Source organism: Bos taurus, chromosome 3 (genome assembly GCF_002263795.3).
Source record: "Bos taurus isolate L1 Dominette 01449 registration number 42190680 breed Hereford chromosome 3, ARS-UCD2.0, whole genome shotgun sequence".
NCBI classification, from domain to species: Eukaryota; Metazoa; Chordata; class Mammalia; order Artiodactyla; family Bovidae; genus Bos; species Bos taurus.
Window position 1 is genome coordinate 109,966,257 of NC_037330.1, and position 19,369 is coordinate 109,985,625.

General features: G+C 43.3%; 2 protein-coding genes across 5 annotated transcripts in view; one reads left to right on the forward strand and one right to left on the reverse strand.

Moving 5' to 3' along the window:
* Positions 1 to 15,169, reverse strand: part of AGO4 (argonaute RISC component 4) — a 38,025-nt gene extending 22,856 nt beyond the window's left edge. The window contains exons 1-3 of one of the 4 annotated variants that reach the window (XM_002686552.7): positions 14,758 to 15,169; positions 8,372 to 8,537; positions 2,619 to 2,739 (exon numbers count right to left, since the gene is read on the reverse strand). In XM_002686552.7, coding sequence (XP_002686598.2) covers positions 2,619 to 2,739; positions 8,372 to 8,537; positions 14,758 to 14,776 — 306 coding nt within the window. In that variant the 5' untranslated portion in view covers positions 14,777 to 15,169. Of the gene's footprint in view, positions 1 to 2,618; positions 2,740 to 8,371; positions 14,707 to 14,757 lie in introns of those variants that run through there. The other 3 variants (XM_059885208.1, XM_059885207.1, XM_059885209.1) reach the window with 3 other exon arrangements.
* A 61-nt stretch (positions 15,170 to 15,230) lies between these two features.
* Positions 15,231 to 19,369, forward strand: part of CLSPN (claspin) — a 67,134-nt gene continuing 62,995 nt past the window's right edge. The window contains exon 1 of the mRNA XM_015466035.3: positions 15,231 to 15,872. The gene's annotated coding sequence lies outside the window, so the exon portion shown is untranslated. The remainder of the gene's footprint in view (positions 15,873 to 19,369) is intronic.

The window sequence follows — 19,369 nt, forward strand, 5'->3', positions numbered from 1 at the left end:
GTAATTGCTAAACATTGGAAACAACCTATGCTCCATCAGTAGGGGGATAATTTAATATTGAATATTATATAATAGTTAAAAATAAAGTAGATGCTACAACATAGATGAACCTTAAAAACATTATGCTAAGTGAAATAGCCAGACATAAAATGACAAATATTGTATGATTCCTCTTATATGAGGTACCTAGAAAAAAATTAATAAAGACTAGAACAGTGGTTATCAGACATAGGGGAGGAGGAAATAGGGAGTTGCTGTTTAATGGGTACAGAGTTTCAGTTTGGGATGATGAAAAGTTCTACAGATGGATAGTGGTCATGGTCGCATAATAATATGAATATATTTAATGCCACTGAATTGTAGTCACTTCAGTCGTGTCTGACTCTGTGCGACCCCATAGACGGCAGCCCATGAGGCTCCCCCGTCCCTGGGATTCTCCAGGCAAGAACACTGGAGTGGGTTGCCATTTCCTTCTCCAATGCATGAAAGGGAAAAGTGAAAGTGAAGTCACTCAGTTGTGTCTGACTCTTAGCAACCCCATGGACTTCGGCCCACCAGGCTCCACCGTCCATGGGATTTTCTAGGCAAGAGTGCTGGAGTGGGGCGCCATTGCCTTCTCCAGAATTGTACACTTAAGAATGGTTAAAATAGTAAATTTTATGTTATATATTATTTAACCGCAATAAAAAAAATTTTTTAAGTAAGGTAGATGGAAAGATCTCCCAGATCTCCCAGATATATTGTTAAGTGAAAGATGAAAAAATAAATCACAGAACAATATGCAAACAAATAATAATATATATAAACATGCAGAAATGGGCTTCCCTGGTGGCTCAGGGGTAAAGAATCCACCTGCAATGCAGGAAACAGGTTTGATCCCTGGGCCAGGACTATCCCCTGGAGAAGGAAATGGCAACCTACTCTAGTATTCTTGGCTGGGAGACCCCACGGACAGAGGAGCTTGGCGGGCTACAGCCCATGGGGTCGCAGAAGAGTGAGACACCTCTTAGCGACTAAACAACAACAACAGCAAGCATGTGTAAATAGCTAATGCACATAAAAGTACCTGAAGGGACACACACCGGACTATTATAGTAGTTTCCTCGGAAAATGAAAAGGGATTGAGGATGCGAGCAGGTGGGGAAGCAGGAAACCATAGCATTTCTAGACTGTCTGAATACGTTTATAACGAGTATATAATTATGTATTGCTTTTAAATTTTAAGAGCAAATGTCTTAAAAAGTTATTGTGGTATTATAAATATTTTCATAAGTGAGTGTTACACAATATTTTACAAGTAATAAAAATTCTACTGTTCAGATTCAGGTGGCACTTTCACACTGTGAGAAAGTGGGAACATATGTAAAGATGAAATTAGTTCAGTTCAGTATCTCAGTCGTTATCTGACTCTTTGCAACCCCATGGACTGCAGCACGCCAGGCTTCCCTGTCCATCAGCAACTCCCGGAGCTTATTCAAACTCATGTCCATCGAGTCGATGATGCCATCCAACCATCTCATCCTCTGTCGTCCCCTTCTCCTCCCACCTATCTTTCCCAGCATCAGGGTCTTTTCCAATGAGTCGGTTCTTCGCATCAGGTGGCCAAAGTATTGGAGTTTCAGCTTCAACATCAGTCCTTCCAATGAATATTCAGGACTGATCTCCTTTAGGATGGACTGGTTGGATCTCCTTGCAGTCCAAGGGACTCTCAAGAGTCTTCTCCAACACCACAGTTCAAAAGCATCAATTCTTCAGTGCTCAGCTTTCTTTATAGTCCAACTCTCACATCCATACATGACTACTGGAAAATTCATAGCCTTGACTAGACGGACCTTTGTCGGCAAAGTAGTATCTCTGCTTTTTAATATGCTGTCTAGGTTGGTCATAATGTTTCTTCCAAGGAGTAAGCATCTTTTAATTTCATGTCTGCAGTCACCATCTGCAGTGATCTTGGAGCCCCCCAAAACAAAGTCTGGCATTGTTTCCATTGTTTCCCCATCTATTTGCCATTAAGTGATGGGACCAGATGCCAGGATCTTAGTTTTATGAATGTTGAGTTTTAAGCCAACTTTTTCACTCTCCTCTTTCTCTTTCATCAAGAAGCTCTTTAGTTCTTCGTTTTCTGCCGTAAGGGTGGTGTCATCTGCAAATCTGAGGTTATTGATATTTCTCCTGGCAATCTTGATTCCAGCTTGTGCTTCATCCAGCCTGGCATTTTGCATGATATACTCTGCATATAAGTTAAATAAGTAGGGTGACGATATACAACCTTGGCGTACTCCTTTCCTGATTTGGAACCAGTCTGTTGTTCTATGTCCAGTTCTAACTGTTGCTTCTTGACCTGCATACAGATTTCTCAGGAGGCAGGTCAGGTGGTCTGGTATTCCCATCTCTTTAAGAATTTTCCACAGTTTGTGGAAATAATCAACCTAAATTCTAACAGTCAATTATTGATTAATTAAAAAACAAGAGAATATGTACAGAATAACAAATCTATCATCACCATGAGAAACAGCTTTAAGAATTGAATTGTCATTAGAAAGGGAAACATCTTTGTCCTATGTAATTACTACTAAATGACCTAGGTCTAATAAACATTTCTTGCTGTTAACACTTACCCTATCCCGTCCAATTGGCAGTGGATGTGCTGTGTACATGTTTCTTTTGCCATCATAGCCAGGCTGCCGATCACCAAATATCTGCATCTTGAAGTGCCGCACCATTGTATCTACTACCTCCCTTAACAGTAATGGAGACAGTGGAGGTTAGCTCTGAGAAACGGTGGTGAACAGGAAACTATCACTATACCTTAATTATCTAAATTCGGGTCAAAACTCCTTGGAGGACCTCCCTGGTGGTCCAGCAGTTAAGACTTCCTGGAGAAGTCTTGAGACTTGGGTTCCTGGAGAACCCAACCCAGAGGGTATGGGTTCGATTCCTGGTTGGGGAGCTAAGATGCCAGCAATACTGTAACAAAGTCAATAAAGAGTTTAAAAATGGCTCAGAACAAAAAAAGAAAAAGATGACCCAGGCCAGTTCTGCCTGGAATATGAGGATCAAAATTCTTTGGAAAAAGCAAGAGTTAAAGTTACAGATTCAAATAATTAAAAAAAAAAAAAAAAAACAGCAAGTGAACAAAAGCAGTCATGGGATGACAACACAAAAGGAAGGAATAAAAGGAAAGAAGAAAATTTGCAGCACCTTCTCAAATTCTTGCTTTCGAAAATCCTCTCCTATGATAAATAGAACCTTATAAGAGTAACCTATCTTAGGTATCTAAATTTGGCATGTTCATAACTGAATGATAATATATTTGTTATCAAATATGCATCCTTATTCAAGTACACTGGTTTTGGAAAAAAGAGTGGGCAGACATCTGAGGATCAATAAATCTAAGATGCATCATAGTCAACAGACTAAGGCAACTCCTTTGACTAATGCTGCTGCTGCTAAGTCGCTTCAGTCGTGTCTGACTGTGCGACCCCACAGGCAGCAGCCCACCAGGCTCCCCTCGTCCCTGGGATTCTCCAGGCAAGAACACTGGAGTGGGTTGCCATTTCCTTCTCCAAGGTATGAAAGTGAAAAGTGAAAGTGAAGTCACTCAGTCATGTCCGACTCTTTGCGACCCCATGACTGCAGCCCACTAGGCTTCCCTGTCCTTTGCTATCTCTTGGAACTTGCTCAGACTCATGTCCACTGGGTCAGTGATGCCACCCAACCATCTCATCCTCTGTTGTCCCCTTCTCCTCCTGCCTTCAACCTTTCCAAGCATCAGGGTCTTTTCCAACGAGTTGGCTCTTCACATTAGGTAGCCAAAAGTAGTGAAGCTTCAGCTTTAGTCCTTCTAATGTCGTATTATATGCCAAATTGCTTCCAAGTAGTATAAAGAAGGGAACATCATAAAATTTCCTCATCCCATAAAATATCCCCATTCCATTACTAGTGTAGTTTCTTTCTTTTTAGAATGAAAGCCTTTCTCTCAATCAAACATGAACAGTGTTTTGTCATATACACCAGATCACACTGTATGCAGGATCTAAGATTAATGCAGATGTGGGGAAACTAGAATCTACTGTTTAAGATAGGTAAAAGTGAATCTGTGAGACTTTGGAATGCTAAAGTCAATGAAAAATCAGGTGCTATGTCTCACCAATATTAGTGAGCCCATGTGTGTGAATTGTATCTTAAAAGTCAAAATAAATCACAACTGGCTAAGGCACTGGGGCTTCCCTAGTGGCTTAGCAGTAAAGAATCCACCTGCCAATGCAAGAGACACAGGTTAGATCACTGGGATGGAGAAGATGCCCTGCAGAAGGAAATGGCAACCCTCTCCAGTATTCTTGCCTGGGACATCCCATGGACAGAGGAGCCTGGTAGGCTACAGTCTGTGAGGTCACTAAGAATCTGACATGACTTAGCAACTAAACAACAACACACAAAAGGCTAAGGCATTAACACTACCACAAACGAAATCTGTGGGAAAGTCATATTTTTTCAAACTAAGTCATGCAATTGCAAAAAACTGATGGAGAAATATAGTTTCATACATTCCCAATTTTAAAAAGTTGACTTAAGAATAGTATATTTTCAGACTGAGAGGGTAATTTCTTATCTTACATTCTTCAAATATAATCATAAAATTTTACAGTAAGAAAACATATTTTCACCTCTATTCTCACTTAATTTTCACAACAACCTGTGAGACAAGCAGTGCAATAATTTTTCTCAAAGAGAAAAAAATAAGAATTCAGAATGGCAAGTAACTTGCCCCTGGTCACACAAGGATTAAATAGCAGAGTTGTATGACCTTGGACAAGTTACTTGCTCTCTCACATCTATTTCTTCATTTGTAGGATTACAATAATCATAAAGCCCACCACAAAAATCATCATATTAAGTGAATAAGTACACATAGACAAGAACAGTGCTTGTCATGCAATAAGCCTGCTCCTTGCAGGACATTTGGTCCAAAACATCCGTGAAACATTTGGTCCACATCAAGAGGGCCTTCATATTCAGCTCTGTCCAAAACAAAAATCTGGCATGGGCTGAATATGTTCACAGAGGTTTTGAATAGGACCAAATTTCAGGGACCTTTTGACGTGGACCAAATATCTTATGGATGTTTTGGACGAGACTATATGGCTGCTGGACTTCCCTGGTGATCCAGTGGCTAAGACTTAGCGTTCCCAATGCAGGGGGCCTGGGTTCAATCCGTGGTCAGGGAACTAGATTCCACGTTCACAACTAAGAGTTTGCACAACTAAGAGTGTGCATGCTGCAACGAAGATCTCAGGTGCCACAGTTAAGACCCGGTGCAGCCAAATAAATAAATAAAAATCAGTATTTTTAAAAAAGGGGGCTTCCCTGGTGGCTCAGTGGGTAATCTGCCTGCAATGTGGGAGACCTGGGCTCAATCCCTGGGCCAGGGAAGATCCCCTGGAAAAGGAGATGGCAACCCTCTCCAGTATTCTTGCCTGGAGAATTACATGGACAGAGGAGCCTGGCGGGCTACAGTCAATGGGGTTGCAAAAGAGTTGGACACAACTGAGCAACTAACACAAACATTTTTTTTAAAGGACTCTCTTAATAAAACAAAAGGACTAAATGGCTGTTAACCAGTGCTCAAGGATATAACTCCAGGAATCTTCATTTCTCTTGAATCATCAAAATTTTCCACTCTACTGAATTATTCTCTTAAGCATATAAATATCTATAATTTCTCTCATCTTAAAAACACTGAAATTTGACCCTTCCTCCTCATCTGAGCAGTACATTTCTCTGCTTCCCACTGCGTCAGTCTCTTGACAAAGTTGTCTCTAACTGCTTCTCTCCATTTTCTCTTCAATCTTCTCTCTTGAGGCTTTTTCTCCTTCAAAACTACTCTTATCAAGGTTCCCAGTGAGCCCCACATTGCAAAATTAAATGCTCCTTGAACATTAGATGATCAATTCTTTCAGCTTAAAATAGGTTCTTCCCTTGCCTCCTCACTCTGCCCTGGTTTTCTTTCATCCCAGTGGCCTCTCTCCATGCCACCAGTCTCCTTTGCTGATTCTTCCTCATCTCCCCAGTTTGCAAGCACTGTTACCTCAAGACTCAGTCTTGGAGTCTCACTTTCTTTAACCACACTCACTTCCTACATGATCTCACCCAGTCTCATGGTTTTACCATCAATATGCTGATGACTCTCAAATGTCTGTCTCCAGCCTGTAACCTGGCCCCTGATGATGGCCCCAACCTCATTTATTCAACTTCCTGCTTGAGGTCTCCACTGGGATGTCTAGCAGACATCTCAATCATAGCATTTCAAAAACTACAGCTCCCCTGACCTGCCACCCCTGTTGCCTCTCCCATAGTTTTCTCCATTTCGATACATGGCAACTCCATCTTTCCCTCTGCTCAGGACAAAACCCCTGGAATTAGCCATGATTCATTTCTTTCATACCTCACCTTTAATCCATCAACAGATGTTGCTGACACCACCTTTAAAATATTTGTAGACTCTGACCACTTCTTATCACCATCTCTTTTACAACCCAGGTTAAAGTCACCATCCCTTTTCACTTGAATCATTACAAGAGCTTCCTAATTGATTTCTTGGCTTTTCAGCCTTAACTGCCAGGCTCCATCTGGAACACATCAGCCAGAACGATCCACCATTCAAAATCTAAGTTAGTCATATCAAATGTCTACTCAAAACCCATCTAATCAGAGTAAGCGCTAAAGGCCTAGGACGACCTACAAGACTCTGCTTGATAAGGCCCTTAGGAGTTTCTCTATCACTCTCCCCCTCACTTACTCCAGCAATACAGGCTTTATCTGCTATTCCTTGAATACACCACGCAAGCTGCTACCTCTGCCTGGGGTTCTGTTCAAGGAGCTATCCCTCACCTCCTCTAGGTTTCTCCTCAAATGTCACTTTTCAGTGAGACTTTCCCTAACTACACTATTATAACATACATACACACACACACACACACACACACATATTGTGTGTATATTACATGTACATATAATATGCACATACATATATACACACATGCATGCATGCACACCTCTTACATAATATATGTGCAACACATATACATGCTTACTCGCTCAGTCATGTCCAACTCTTTGCGACCCCATGGACTGTAGCCCGCCAGGCTACTCTGTCCATGGGGATTCTCCAGGCAAGAATACTGGAGTGGGTTGCCATGCCCACCTCCAGGGGATCTTCCTGACCCAGGGATTGAACCCAGGTCTCCCGCATTGCAGGTAGCCTCTTTACTGTCTTAAGAGATACATATTTACAATATACATGTATACCATATGTATGTATCTATACATACACACACACATAAAATCAATGGCCCATCCTCAATCTGTACCTTCCATCCTTGTTTTATTTTTCTTCATAGAAGTTATCATCAGCTAGCAATAATATGTTTTATTTGTTTATTCATTTATTTTTGGACTTTCCCCCCGTTATAGCATAAGTTCTTCGAGGGTAGGAACTGTTGCCTGTTTTTTCATGTTATATTCCCAGGACACAGAACAATGCCTGACATACAATGAGCACTATATGTTGAATGAATCAATATTAGCCATTACTATCACTTCTATTACTGTTGGTTTCAGTTATACAACAGTCAAACAATTAAAGGCTTACATGAGACTGAACTATACCAGAAAGCCAAAAAATTGATCTACAATGAGAAAAAAATCAAGCCACAAAAAAATATTTCACTTGACAGTAAAAGTATTCTTGAAAAGGCAAGAACTATAATATTAATGACTGTCTGAGTATCAGTGAAGAAACAGAGACAAGGAAAATGAGTGATCTCAGCACACTAGAATAAGATCTGTTGTAGGGCTATATCTTCACCCTTGGTAAATTCCTGTTATACAGACCACAATACTTAAATCATCCTATCTAGACCCCTCTTGGATAATGCTAGAATTAAACAGAGCTTCTCTCTGAGTTTAATTTCTTCAATACCCCAAGATGATTCTTCTGTCTTTACACTTACATTTTTCTCATGTCCAATGCCAACACTTAATAATAAAATTTGAATTTCCAGATAGTTCTATTTTCCATGGATATCAATGGTTTCATCTACTTCTTATAAATTTCTGCTACCTTTGGACAGTGAAAGAGGGACAATTCTTCATTCATTATTTACTGACTGAAGGATGATATGTCCAGTACTCTGCTAGCATCTATGAAGGAGAACCAAGTATGAGATAGCATATCTGCTATCAAGAAACTCACTGTCTTAGAGAAAAACAAAGCTTACATGTTAAAAGAGTTTAGAGAACAAGATGATTCATAATAAATAAACTATGTGTATTTAAATACATATAGAAGTCTATTCTTTTTAATCCTTACCTGTTGACTCTACGAGGCCGTTTTTCTGGTTTAATATCCACATCATAGTGATACACATCTATTTTGGGAATCTGAACCTGGAAATGGTTGGCTAACAGTCGAATGGGTTTTCCGACAGTTCCAAGGCCAGGACGACGAGGTGGCTGAAACAGGCTGGCTGGAGGTCCTGAAGAGATTGAAAGATTATTTGATGTACTATTGTTTGTGAAGGATAATATTCCCTTCATCATGATGATGATGATAGCTACAGTTGGGAATCCCCTGGCAGTCCAGCAGTTAGGACTCTGCACTGACAATGCCCAGGACCCAGGTTCAGTCCCTGGTCAGGGAACTAAGTTCCCACAAGCTGTGCAGCCCAGCCAAAACAAAACAAAAACAGCTACAATTACTGTGATCTTATACTTCACTGAACATACTCCGATATAAAAAGTTATGTCAAAAGCTTTTTGGCCTAAGATTCTCTAGATTTCTAAATATTTTTTCCATGCTGCTATTATTTTGAATAAGGGGGATGTCAATAGTAGATACAATATGATGAACTCTCAGATGCACTCTACTGTCTAAAACCTTTTATCAGTATCAGTAGATCTACAGCTAGGCTTACAAAATTGTATGCATTTTAAAATAAAATCATCTCTAAACTCTGGAGGCCATCATCAGTTCATGCTGGAGATGATCCATTAATCCTCCACAAATTAGCTTGATTGTTATAGTTTTGTACAGACTGTCAGAGATTAAACAGCAGCTATCTTTATCAATTTAATTGCTAATTTGGATAGTGAAACAATACCAATGAGGCTACTTTCTTCCTTATAACCTGATATTTAAAAAATCTGGACAATCTGATATTTCCTGACCATAAGATTTAGTTTATTTCTTCAACAAACATTTATTCATTTATTCCATGTCTAAGCTGTACTGTAGATTCAAGAAAAAGATAGAACCTCTGCCTTCAAGGAACTGACAGTCTAGACCAGCAGTTCTCAACTTGGGGGAGCTTTTGTCCCCCAGTAAACATTTGCCAAATATATGGAGACCTTCTTGGTTGTCACGAATTGGGGGATGATACTGGCAATGCACACGACAGCCCCCAAAAATATAGAAGTATTCAGTCCAAAGTATCGAATAGTACTGAGGCTGAGAAACCCTGGTCTAGATAGAGCAGTCATTCCAAATTATTCTATTGATGGTTTACAAGATATTCTATAAAAAAAGAAAGGTTTCCATCAGCTAAAAAAACCCTACATATTCTCTTCCCTTCTTAAAACTCCAATATATATATTATCACATTAAATTCTCTAACAAGTCATGTAATAAATAAGCTTGTTTAATTTATCATTTACCTGACTTATTTTTCCCCAGAACACACACACATGCACACACACACTAACTCTTTCTCTGTTTTTAAAATCAAACATCTATTAATAGTCAGTAAATTAGGGTTTAAGGAAACAATCTGGGAAATATCTGTCTACAGAAAACCTTATTCCTTTCTGATGATATTGTCAAATAGACACTGGTCCAAAAAATAAACACTTTTTCTGCTATGAATAAGTGTTGAGTAAAGTGAGCTGAACTTACAAAGGAAAGTTACAACAGGTTCTCTTGTTGCAATGGTATTTTACCAGGAACAAAGACAATTCACCAAGGAGAGAACACTTTGAAGTAAGAAGCTGTTCTGGTCCAATATCACTTAGGAAAATCAAAGCAAACACTTCAATGAAATTTGTGTTGACGGATCACCACACACTAATTCCTAAAATACTGAAAATCTTTTCATGTATTAAATTCACTGTTCATTCTTTCTGTGAATTATACTCGTCCTTCAAAACTCTGGTCAAGTGCAACCTCCTTGGAAAGCTTTTCCAGACTCTCCTAGGCTAGAGGATGCATCTTCTGTGTCCCCAAGATCCTTTGTATAGGGAACACGTGGGACAAGTATCTAGAAACAACTTGTTAAATTACTGTTTCCTTCACTAGACTGTAACCTTTAGAAAAAATGGACTTCCAATTCAAAGTTATCTTAAAACCTAATTCAATGATGAGCACATTGTAGGAATTCAATGAATGCTGAACTGAACAGTACTAATAATCTCTGTAGCAGTTTCAGATAGAAACGAAACATAAATCTAGTCATTTCTAAAATTAAAGGATTATTTTTCATTAAAACAAAAGCACATAATTTATACTAAAAACTATTTCTTGGAGTTGAGTTCCATTTCTAGTGAACAAGGGGATCTACTCTGGGTGTGATAAAGCATTTATAAACAATGTAAGAAGTAGATAATAAATAACATCAGAGGTGGACAGGTATACTGAATTCACCCAACTAAATCATATAGGTAAGTCAGCCTTGCATATTCCAAGATACACTTAAGCAGTCACTGTATCACAAATCCAGCTTTATGATAGAAATTTACAAACAAAAATCTGGATCAAATGACTTGCCCAAGGACATATGACTTGGATTTTAAATCACAACTAGAATCTAGGTCTCCTAACTCCCAGTTCAGGGCTTTTTCTTCTTCAGTATATTTCACAATCCTATGGCATTTATACCTCTCAGAAGTACTTGATGCTCTTTAAAGAGACAGAGTAAATGAAGGCAGAGTAAATGAAGGAAAGGGATTAAGAAGTGGAGAAAAGCAAATAGTGTGTTTCTTTTCCATGGCAAGAGAGAAAAGTTAGAAAGTGAGTGATCATTCCTTTTAATAAGTTTAGAAGATTTATTTAGAAAAATATATTCTAAACTTTTCCATCCCCAAAGCTGGTTTCTTTGAATTTATCAAGCAACTTCTGAAGAAATAAAGTCTGGAACCAAACTGCCTGGGTTTCAACCTTGGTTTTACCACTCCCTAACTGCATGACCTAGGGCCAGTTTCTTAGCCAATCAGTTTCCTTATCTATAAAATGGAAGAGTTATGATAATAATAGCACCTATCTCATAAGGCTATTGTGAGGATCTCATGAGGTGATGTACATAAAAGGCTTGATGTGCCATGCTGCATCAGAGAAGGCAATGACACCTCACTCCAGTACTCTTGCCTGGAAAATCCCATGGACGGAGGAGCCTGGAAGGCTGCAGTCCATGGGGTTGCTGAGGGTCGGCCACAACTGAGTGACTTCACGTTCACTTTTCACTTTCACGCATTGGAGAAGGGAATGGCAACCCACTCCAGTGTTCTTGCCTGGAGAATCCCAGGGACGGGGGAGCCTGGTGGGCTGCCATCTATGGAGTCGCACAGAGTCAGACACGACTGAAGTGACTTAGCAGCAGCAGCAGCCATGCTGCATGGACTGTAGCCTGCCAGGTTCCTCTGTCCATGGGATTCTCCAGGCAAGAATACTGGAGTGGGCTGTCACGCCCTCCTCCAGGGGATCTTTAACCCAGGGATGGAACCCACGTCTCTTTAGGCTCCTGCGTTGGCAGACGGGTTCTTTACCCCGAGCGCCACACGGGAAGCCCAAAAGGCTTAACACAGTGCCTCATAATGGTAAGCACTCGATATGTGTTAGCTATTATGACTGCATTTGTATATAAATGTTACAGTTATTCCTCAAAGGTCCTCATGTTGGGAGCATCTCAAGAACTTAGTGACAAAATCTGAGAATTACATCTTCCAAAAAGGTAACTCAACACAGACTGGATGAAGTCAGCTTAACAGAAGAGGAGGGCATTAGACTAGAAGCCAGGTGATCCAGACTCATCCTTATCATTTAGCCTTGAGCCCCAGATATAGTCACTTAGGCTCTCTGAACCTCATCTGTAAAATGGGGATAATACCTTCCTTACCTACCTCACAGAGGATCAAATGAACTAACAGCTAAGAAAGCACTTTCCAAACTGTAAAGCACTGTAAAAAATAAATGTTAGCACACTGGTAAAGAATCCACCTGTCAATGCAGGAGACATAAGAAATGTGGGTTCAATTCCACATTGGGTTCAATCCCTGGGTGGGGAAGATCCCCTGGAGTAGGAAATGGCAAACCATTTCAGTACCTTTGTCGAGAGAATTCTATGGACAGTCCATGGTGTTGCAGAGTCGGACACAACTGAGCACGCATGCACTATTAATATGACAATGTTAGTTACTCATCATGTCCAACTCTTTTGTGACCCCATGGACTGTAGCCCGCCAGGCTCCTCTGTCCATGGGATTCTCCAGGAAAGAATCCTGGAGTGGGTTGCCATTTCATCCTCCAGGGGACCTTCCCAACCCAGGGATCGAACATGGGTCTCCTGCATTGCAGGCAGATTCTTTACCACTGAGGCAGTAGGGAAGCCCTACTATTAATATAAACAAAATAAATGGTAATCTAATCTAAAACTTCCTAGTTGTTGTTAGAAATTGAAACTGGGTGAGAGAGAGCAGAGCAAGACTAAACATGCTTCAGTGATTATTCAAGTGAGGAGGGAACAGTGCAACAGATCTATGTGCTTCAACAAAGAAGCAAGAAAGCTTCTCCAGGTTCTTGGCCTGGATGAAATATCCCACAAGACTAGCAACTCCCTTTGCTCTGATTCTATGCTCAACAAGCAGCTTCTTGTTATTAATTGGGTTTCCAAGGTACTGTGACACCAAAAATGGAGTTTGCTAGACAGCAGGCAAGAAAATATTCCAACCAACAGAAAAGATCTGTGTTGGCTCTTTCATTAGTGTCTTGTAAATGTGGTTAGTGAGAATTAATTTTCCATAATCCTGGGTGAACTGATAAGCCCTCAAACCTGCAAAAGCTAAAAAAAAAAAGTCAGTCCCTGGGATGTTCCTAACACCACCAGATTGATCTTTTCCGTGAAATTTAGTTTGTATACAGTTACAAAGCCTCTTTCAATATCAGCTCATAAAGCCAACAGTTGATTCAATTATGACCTACTAACAGGGGAGGGAGGGAAGAAACATTTGTTGAGTATTTTCAATGCATGACTATCTACAAGACTTCTCACATACATTACCTTATTTCATTCTCACAGCAATCTTGCAGGACATAATTATTACTACCCTCATTTTATAGATGAGGAAATGAAAGTTCAAAGGAATTAAATAATTTGCCCAAGGTTATACAACTATTAAATTGCTAGATTGGATTTGAACAGAAGTCTGTTACATTCCTAAAGACCAGATCCTGCTTTTAGCTGGGAATGTAGCTGAAATAACCCAGTGTAATACTCACATTGAGGTTTATCAAATAATATTAATGTGACAAAACCAATTTATTTTTCAGAGGCATATGAAATTTGACTATGAAGTCCTTTAAAAAATACTCTAAGCAGCAAATAAAGGTGGAGTTGGATCATTCAGCCATGTAAACAAGTTTTAGGTAAACACACCTTCAAAGTTTTCAAACTCAAATGGTAGACTGAGTTTTCTATGCACTAAAAAAACGAAATGCTCTACAACTAAGTCAACTATGTAGATAAGGCATAATATTAAAGTTAATTCTAACACAGACCCCCTAAACCTTGACCTACATTAGAAACTTGGGATTCCAAGTGGGAGCTCCAGACTTCAACCTGCAGGGCATTTGTTACAACCTGGAATAGTTCTTCTACTTTGGGCAAAGTTGGGGAGATAACCAGAAGCCATTCATAACAACGAGGAATTACAGTTTCAAAAGCACTTTCTCCTTCATTTGATCCTCACAACTAGTTCTAACCCAATTAGAAGATACTCAGGGCATTAAAGCTTGAGCTGGAGTCGCCGGTGGGTAACTCGCTTGTCACGGAGGCGCTAGGACAGACCACTGCGGGTCTGCTGCGCAGAATGACAGGTAGACACAGGCATAGATACATATTCCTCGAGACTTCAGGGCCTTTGAGAAAGGGTGGGCACTTTGCCCCTTGCCTTCAGGGCAAAGGAGAAGTGTTTAGGGGAAGTTCTTCTTCCTTATCTGACGGCTCTGGACTGTCTGCCAAGGCAAAGAAAAATAGGGGTGCGGCCCCAAGCCAAAATATCCCTGGTGGTGGAGTCCTTCCCGGTCCGGTCCGGGCCAGGCCCCCGCTGCGCACCTGGCACAGTCGTTCCTTCTGTGACCCAGACTGGCCTCGCCTCCACCCTGGAGCACAAACCACCTCCCTGAGGCTGGGTCAGCTCTCCCTTCTACCTAGGGGCGTGGGTCACCTTCCTGGGCCTCCCCCTCCTTAGACCTAGAGAACTGGCTCATCTCTCCAGGCTGGGGCGCGGAACCCGTCCCCCCGCCGCCCGCCTCCCGAGGCCGGGGTCAGCTCCCTCCGCCTTGTGCAGTGAGGCACGGCCCCGTTCCCCCAGGCCTGACGGCCCAACCCAGGTACGCACGAACCGATCCGGGCCACCCGGAGCGGCCAGCCGTCCCGCCCGCCCAGGCTTCCCGGGGTCCGGTCCGGGTCCCGGCTCGAGCGCGCTCCTCACCCGGTCCCAGCGCTTCCATGGCGGCGGCGGGGGCCGCCTCGCCCCGGTCCCCGGCGCCTCCCGCTCCGGGCCCCGCCGCCGCCGCCGCCGCCGCGTAACGCTTGATCTCCGGAATATTGGCGCTCGGGGTGCGCCGCGGAGACGCGGGCACTGGGCAAGGGGCGGCGGCGGCGCCCGGCCCGGGGACAGGGACCCGGCTCCAGCGGCTCTTCCGGCCTCAGCGACAACAAAAACAATCCCCGCCGCAGCCGCGGCCGCCAGCGGGAGCGGGAGCGGGAGCCAGCGCGCGCGCCCGCCGGGCGGGGAGGGGGCACGGGGCGCGGGGCGCGCGCGGCCCGGGGTCCCGGCTCACGGAGGGGGCGTGCGCGGCCCGGGACGCCAGGTCCACCCAGCCCGGCGTGGGGCAGAGGCGGGGTGGGGAGGGCGCGGGCGCGCGCCCGAGGAGGGCAGAGCCCCGAGGACTTGTCGGGGGCGCGCGCGCCCGCCCGCACAGCCTTGTGGCCCCGGGAGGCCTTCTCCCGCGGGGCTCCGGGGTGGGGGGGGCCTACGCACTATCCACCCAGAGTCTCCCAACACCCGGTGGCCGGAGAAAGGTCGCCATTCCAGACTCCGCTGATCAGGATACAGCTCTGCACTTTCGTCGGTGGAAAGTGTCTTGAGATTCACATCGGACACCTCTCCTCCTTCCTCCCACCTCGGACCACTTCTTTCTCTTCTGTCTCCTCTTTCTCCACTGTCCTGGGACTGAGAACACCGAGGTCACACGGACGCAGCAATTTCCTTCTATTTCTTCATCCAAGAGTGTACTCCTAGGTGCCCTTCCCGACTCTTGTAGCCGAAAGTACCACCGGAATGGACTATGATAATGATGCATTCTCTCGTTGACTATGCCCTCTGCTCAGCAAGTCACCAGTCACTTAAGAGAGAAAAGTTTTGCTTTCTTGGATGACTTCACGATGGCAGCCAAGAGTCAAAGGAGCAATTCCCAGCTCCATGGTCAGCCCAGTAGACCAAGCATCTGGGACTTTCAGTTGGGACTTTGAGTTGGAGAACATAGGACAAAAGCAGTTTCTAGTCTTCAGAATAAGGCAGCGCTCCCGCTACCAGTTAAAAAGGTACAATGTGTATCTCTTGTATTCCTTTGCTAGAGCTGACATTACAAAGTATCAAGGACTGAGTGTTTTAAACAACCAAAAGTAATTTTATTGCAGTTATAGAGGATAAACATCCAAGATCCATTGGTTTCTTCTGAGAGCTCTCTCTTTGGCATATAGATGATGTCTTCTTCTCCCTGTGTTTTCTCATGGTTTTTCCTCTATATACAGTCTATGTCCTCTTCTCGTAAGGACGTCAGTCACTCTGGATTAAGGCACACCTTACAGATTTCATTTTACTTTAATTACCTCTCTCTCTAAAGACTCTCTCTCCAAATACAGTGAATTCTGAAGTAATGGGACTTAGGAGTTTAATGGTGTGTGAATTCTTTGGGGGCGCAATCCATCCCATAACATGTGTAGTGATATAGTCATTTGAGCATCTACAATGTGCAGCCATAGAGCCAAGAAATTTTTGTATGATAAAAATGATCTAAACAAATATTCAGGGCACACCATGGCCAGGCACTGTGTTATGGGCTTCACATGTCATTTAGTCTTCTCAACCACCTGTAAGGTAGGTATTATTAAGGAAAGTATTTGTACAGATGAGGAAACTGCACCTCAGGGAAGCTAAGAAAGTCAGGCTCTGCAATACATGATACAGCTGAGAAGCATGGAAAAATTGGAGTTCTAAATCCTGAGGTCTAGTGCTGACTGATTCCATCCCTGGTTGACTATAGAACTGAGACTTTTAATCAAGTCACTAGACCCTAGTCTGTTGATACCATACTCCAAGTTCTTTCCATAGCACCATGGTGCTTCTCTGTTAAGCCAGATATTAACTGAAAACTATGATAGGGGTCAGAAAGTTTGAAGGGGAATAAGTACTCACTAAATGAACAGAGTAGTAGACAGTTAAGAGGATAAGGAAAACCGACTAAAGGTCAAGTTTTGAGTTAAATCTAATAGCCACCTCCCTTCCCTTCATTCCAGGCTAAAATTTTGCCTTTCACATAGTGCTGGTAGCTTCCAGCCTGGTTTGAGACTGACTTTCCCCCTCTCACTTCCTAACAAATTTCCTGCCATATTCTATTTGGTATGCTGAGCAGAGAACATAGCTTGTTTCCTGTACTGAAAATAGCCTCAGAAACCTCAGAGTATGCAATGTACTTGGGCATAGTCTGGACTGCAGTGCCTCAGTCCCTCAGTCTCTCACCCTGTCATTCTTGACTGCTGTGAGGATCTACATTCTTCCCAAACTCACTCCCTTTCAGGCAACTACTGCCCCCTTTCTGAAGACCCTTCTGACTGAACCCCCAAACCCAAAGTTCTATAGTCACTAAACTCCCCTAAACCTCAGTATGTTTGACAAGCTGTCCTTCCACTTCCTGCTGTGGCTGAGAAGAAGCTGTGCCCCAGAATACCACTTCCCCCTCAGCTCTCTCTGATGGTGCCTGCTCATTCTCCCACACCACACACATTTACAGGACAGGGTGGGGGATGAGTGTAGAATTGACAATCTATTTGCCACGTCCCCACTTATCCCCCCCCCCCACTCCCCGCATGTCACCAAACCTTGAATTCTCATTCTCGTGTTAAAACCAGTTACCATCTTATCAGACTGCTACTACAGGGTTTCCCTTGGTAATATAATTAGCTCAGCTCTTGGTCTTATGTCTCAATTCAAGACTGGTTCCCATTACATTATAAATCCTTGAGAGCAGGACTTATGCCTTATTTGGGTATTTGGGTTTGTGTTTCTGTTGCCTAACATGTTGTGTTGTTGTTGTGAAAGTTGCTCAGTGTCCGACTCTTTGCGACCCCATGGATAGTAGCCCACCAGGCTCCGCCATCCCTGGGATTCTCCAGGCAAGAACACTGGAGTGGGTGCCATTTCCTTCCCCAATGCATGAAAGTGAAAAGTGAAAGTGAAGTTGCTCAGTCCTGTCCGACTCTTCACCACCCCATGGACTGTAGCCCATCAGGCTCCTCTGTCCATGGGATTTTCCAGGCAAGAGTACTGGAGTGGGGTGCCATTGCCTTCTCTGCCTAACATGTTACTTCGCACCAAATGCCTGTTTGAGGAAATGTATAGAATAATAAATGAATGAACAAGTAATGGGTAAACTGTGGGAGCTAGAAATGGTCCAGCGGAGGGGCTTAGGTGGAAAGCTCTGGGTGAATTCCCAGCTTCTCCAGAAAGCAGACTTTCCAATCTGGGTTCACATTCTAGTTCCACAGCATACTAGCTCTACGAACCTGGGACAGGCCCCTTCACCTACTGCTGAAGGATGTTGTGAGGAAGAAGTTAAACCATAGATGTGCATGTTCCTGGGTGTATGGAGCAGAATGATTGCCCTGCTAAGTCACTTCAGTCGTGTCCGACTCTGTGAGACCCCATAGACGGCAGCCCACCAGGCTCCTCCATCCCTGGGATTCTCCTGGCAAGAACACTGGAGTGGGTTGCCATTTCCTTCTCCAATGCATAAAAGTGAAAAGTGAAAGTGAAGTCACTCAGTCGTGTCCGACTCTTTGCGATCCCGTGGACTGCAGCCTACCAGGCTCCTCCATCCATGGGATTTTCCAGGCAAGAGTACTGGAGTGGGGTGCCATTGCCCACAATAGTAACCAATTCTCCTCCTTGCCCTCCTTTCCCACAGCTAAAAGCTACTCCCCTGCTGCTGTCTTGCTGTCCCCTGAGAGACAGTGAGCTTATAATCTCAGCTCTGTCCTAGAGAGGGGAGCAGAGCCGTCAGCGACTGAGCGTGTTTACACATCCTATGTCTGAGCCGTCTGAGGACGGGCACTTGGCGAACCCGTCTGAGAGTGAGAGCCAGAACTCACTCAGTCAAGGTTTATGAATGGCACTGGCCTTCTCGAATGTATCAGTGCTCCCCCCTGAGACCAGATGCTGCCAGAGGGAGCCTTGCTAGTGGACGCTGTGCCAGATGGCAGGGCTCCAGCCACCCATGCTGCTTGTGACACTCCAACCCTGGTCTGGGCTGCTGGTCTCTGTTGGTGTTTTGGCTTCCCAGCCTCTCCTCATTCAATCTTTCCACAAGTCTAGAGCTTAAAATTTGAGGAGGAACTTCTTTGCAGTCGATCAACTGGGCTAGGGGCTTTCACTCTTCTTGAGTTGGGGACCCCTTGTTCAAACAAAATTCTTAAGCGGGAGCTGAAGTGTAGCCACTCTATGTGAGGATGGAGACCTGCGTTGCATGTTACTGAACTAGGCTAGCTGGCCAAGAGACACTGCCTGGTATCTCCACAGAATTTCTGCCCACCTGCTCCTACTCCATCGGCAGCCTTGGTCTTCTGAATTAAAAAAAATTGAGATATAGTTCATATAGTATAAAATTCACCATTTTAAAGTGTAAAATTCAGTGGTTTTTAGTGTGTTCTCAAAGTTGTGCCATCATCCCTACCCTCTAATTTCAGAACATGTTCATCACCCCAACAAAATGCTTTAGCAGTCACTCCCCTCAGTCCTTGGCAACCATTCATTTATTTTCTGC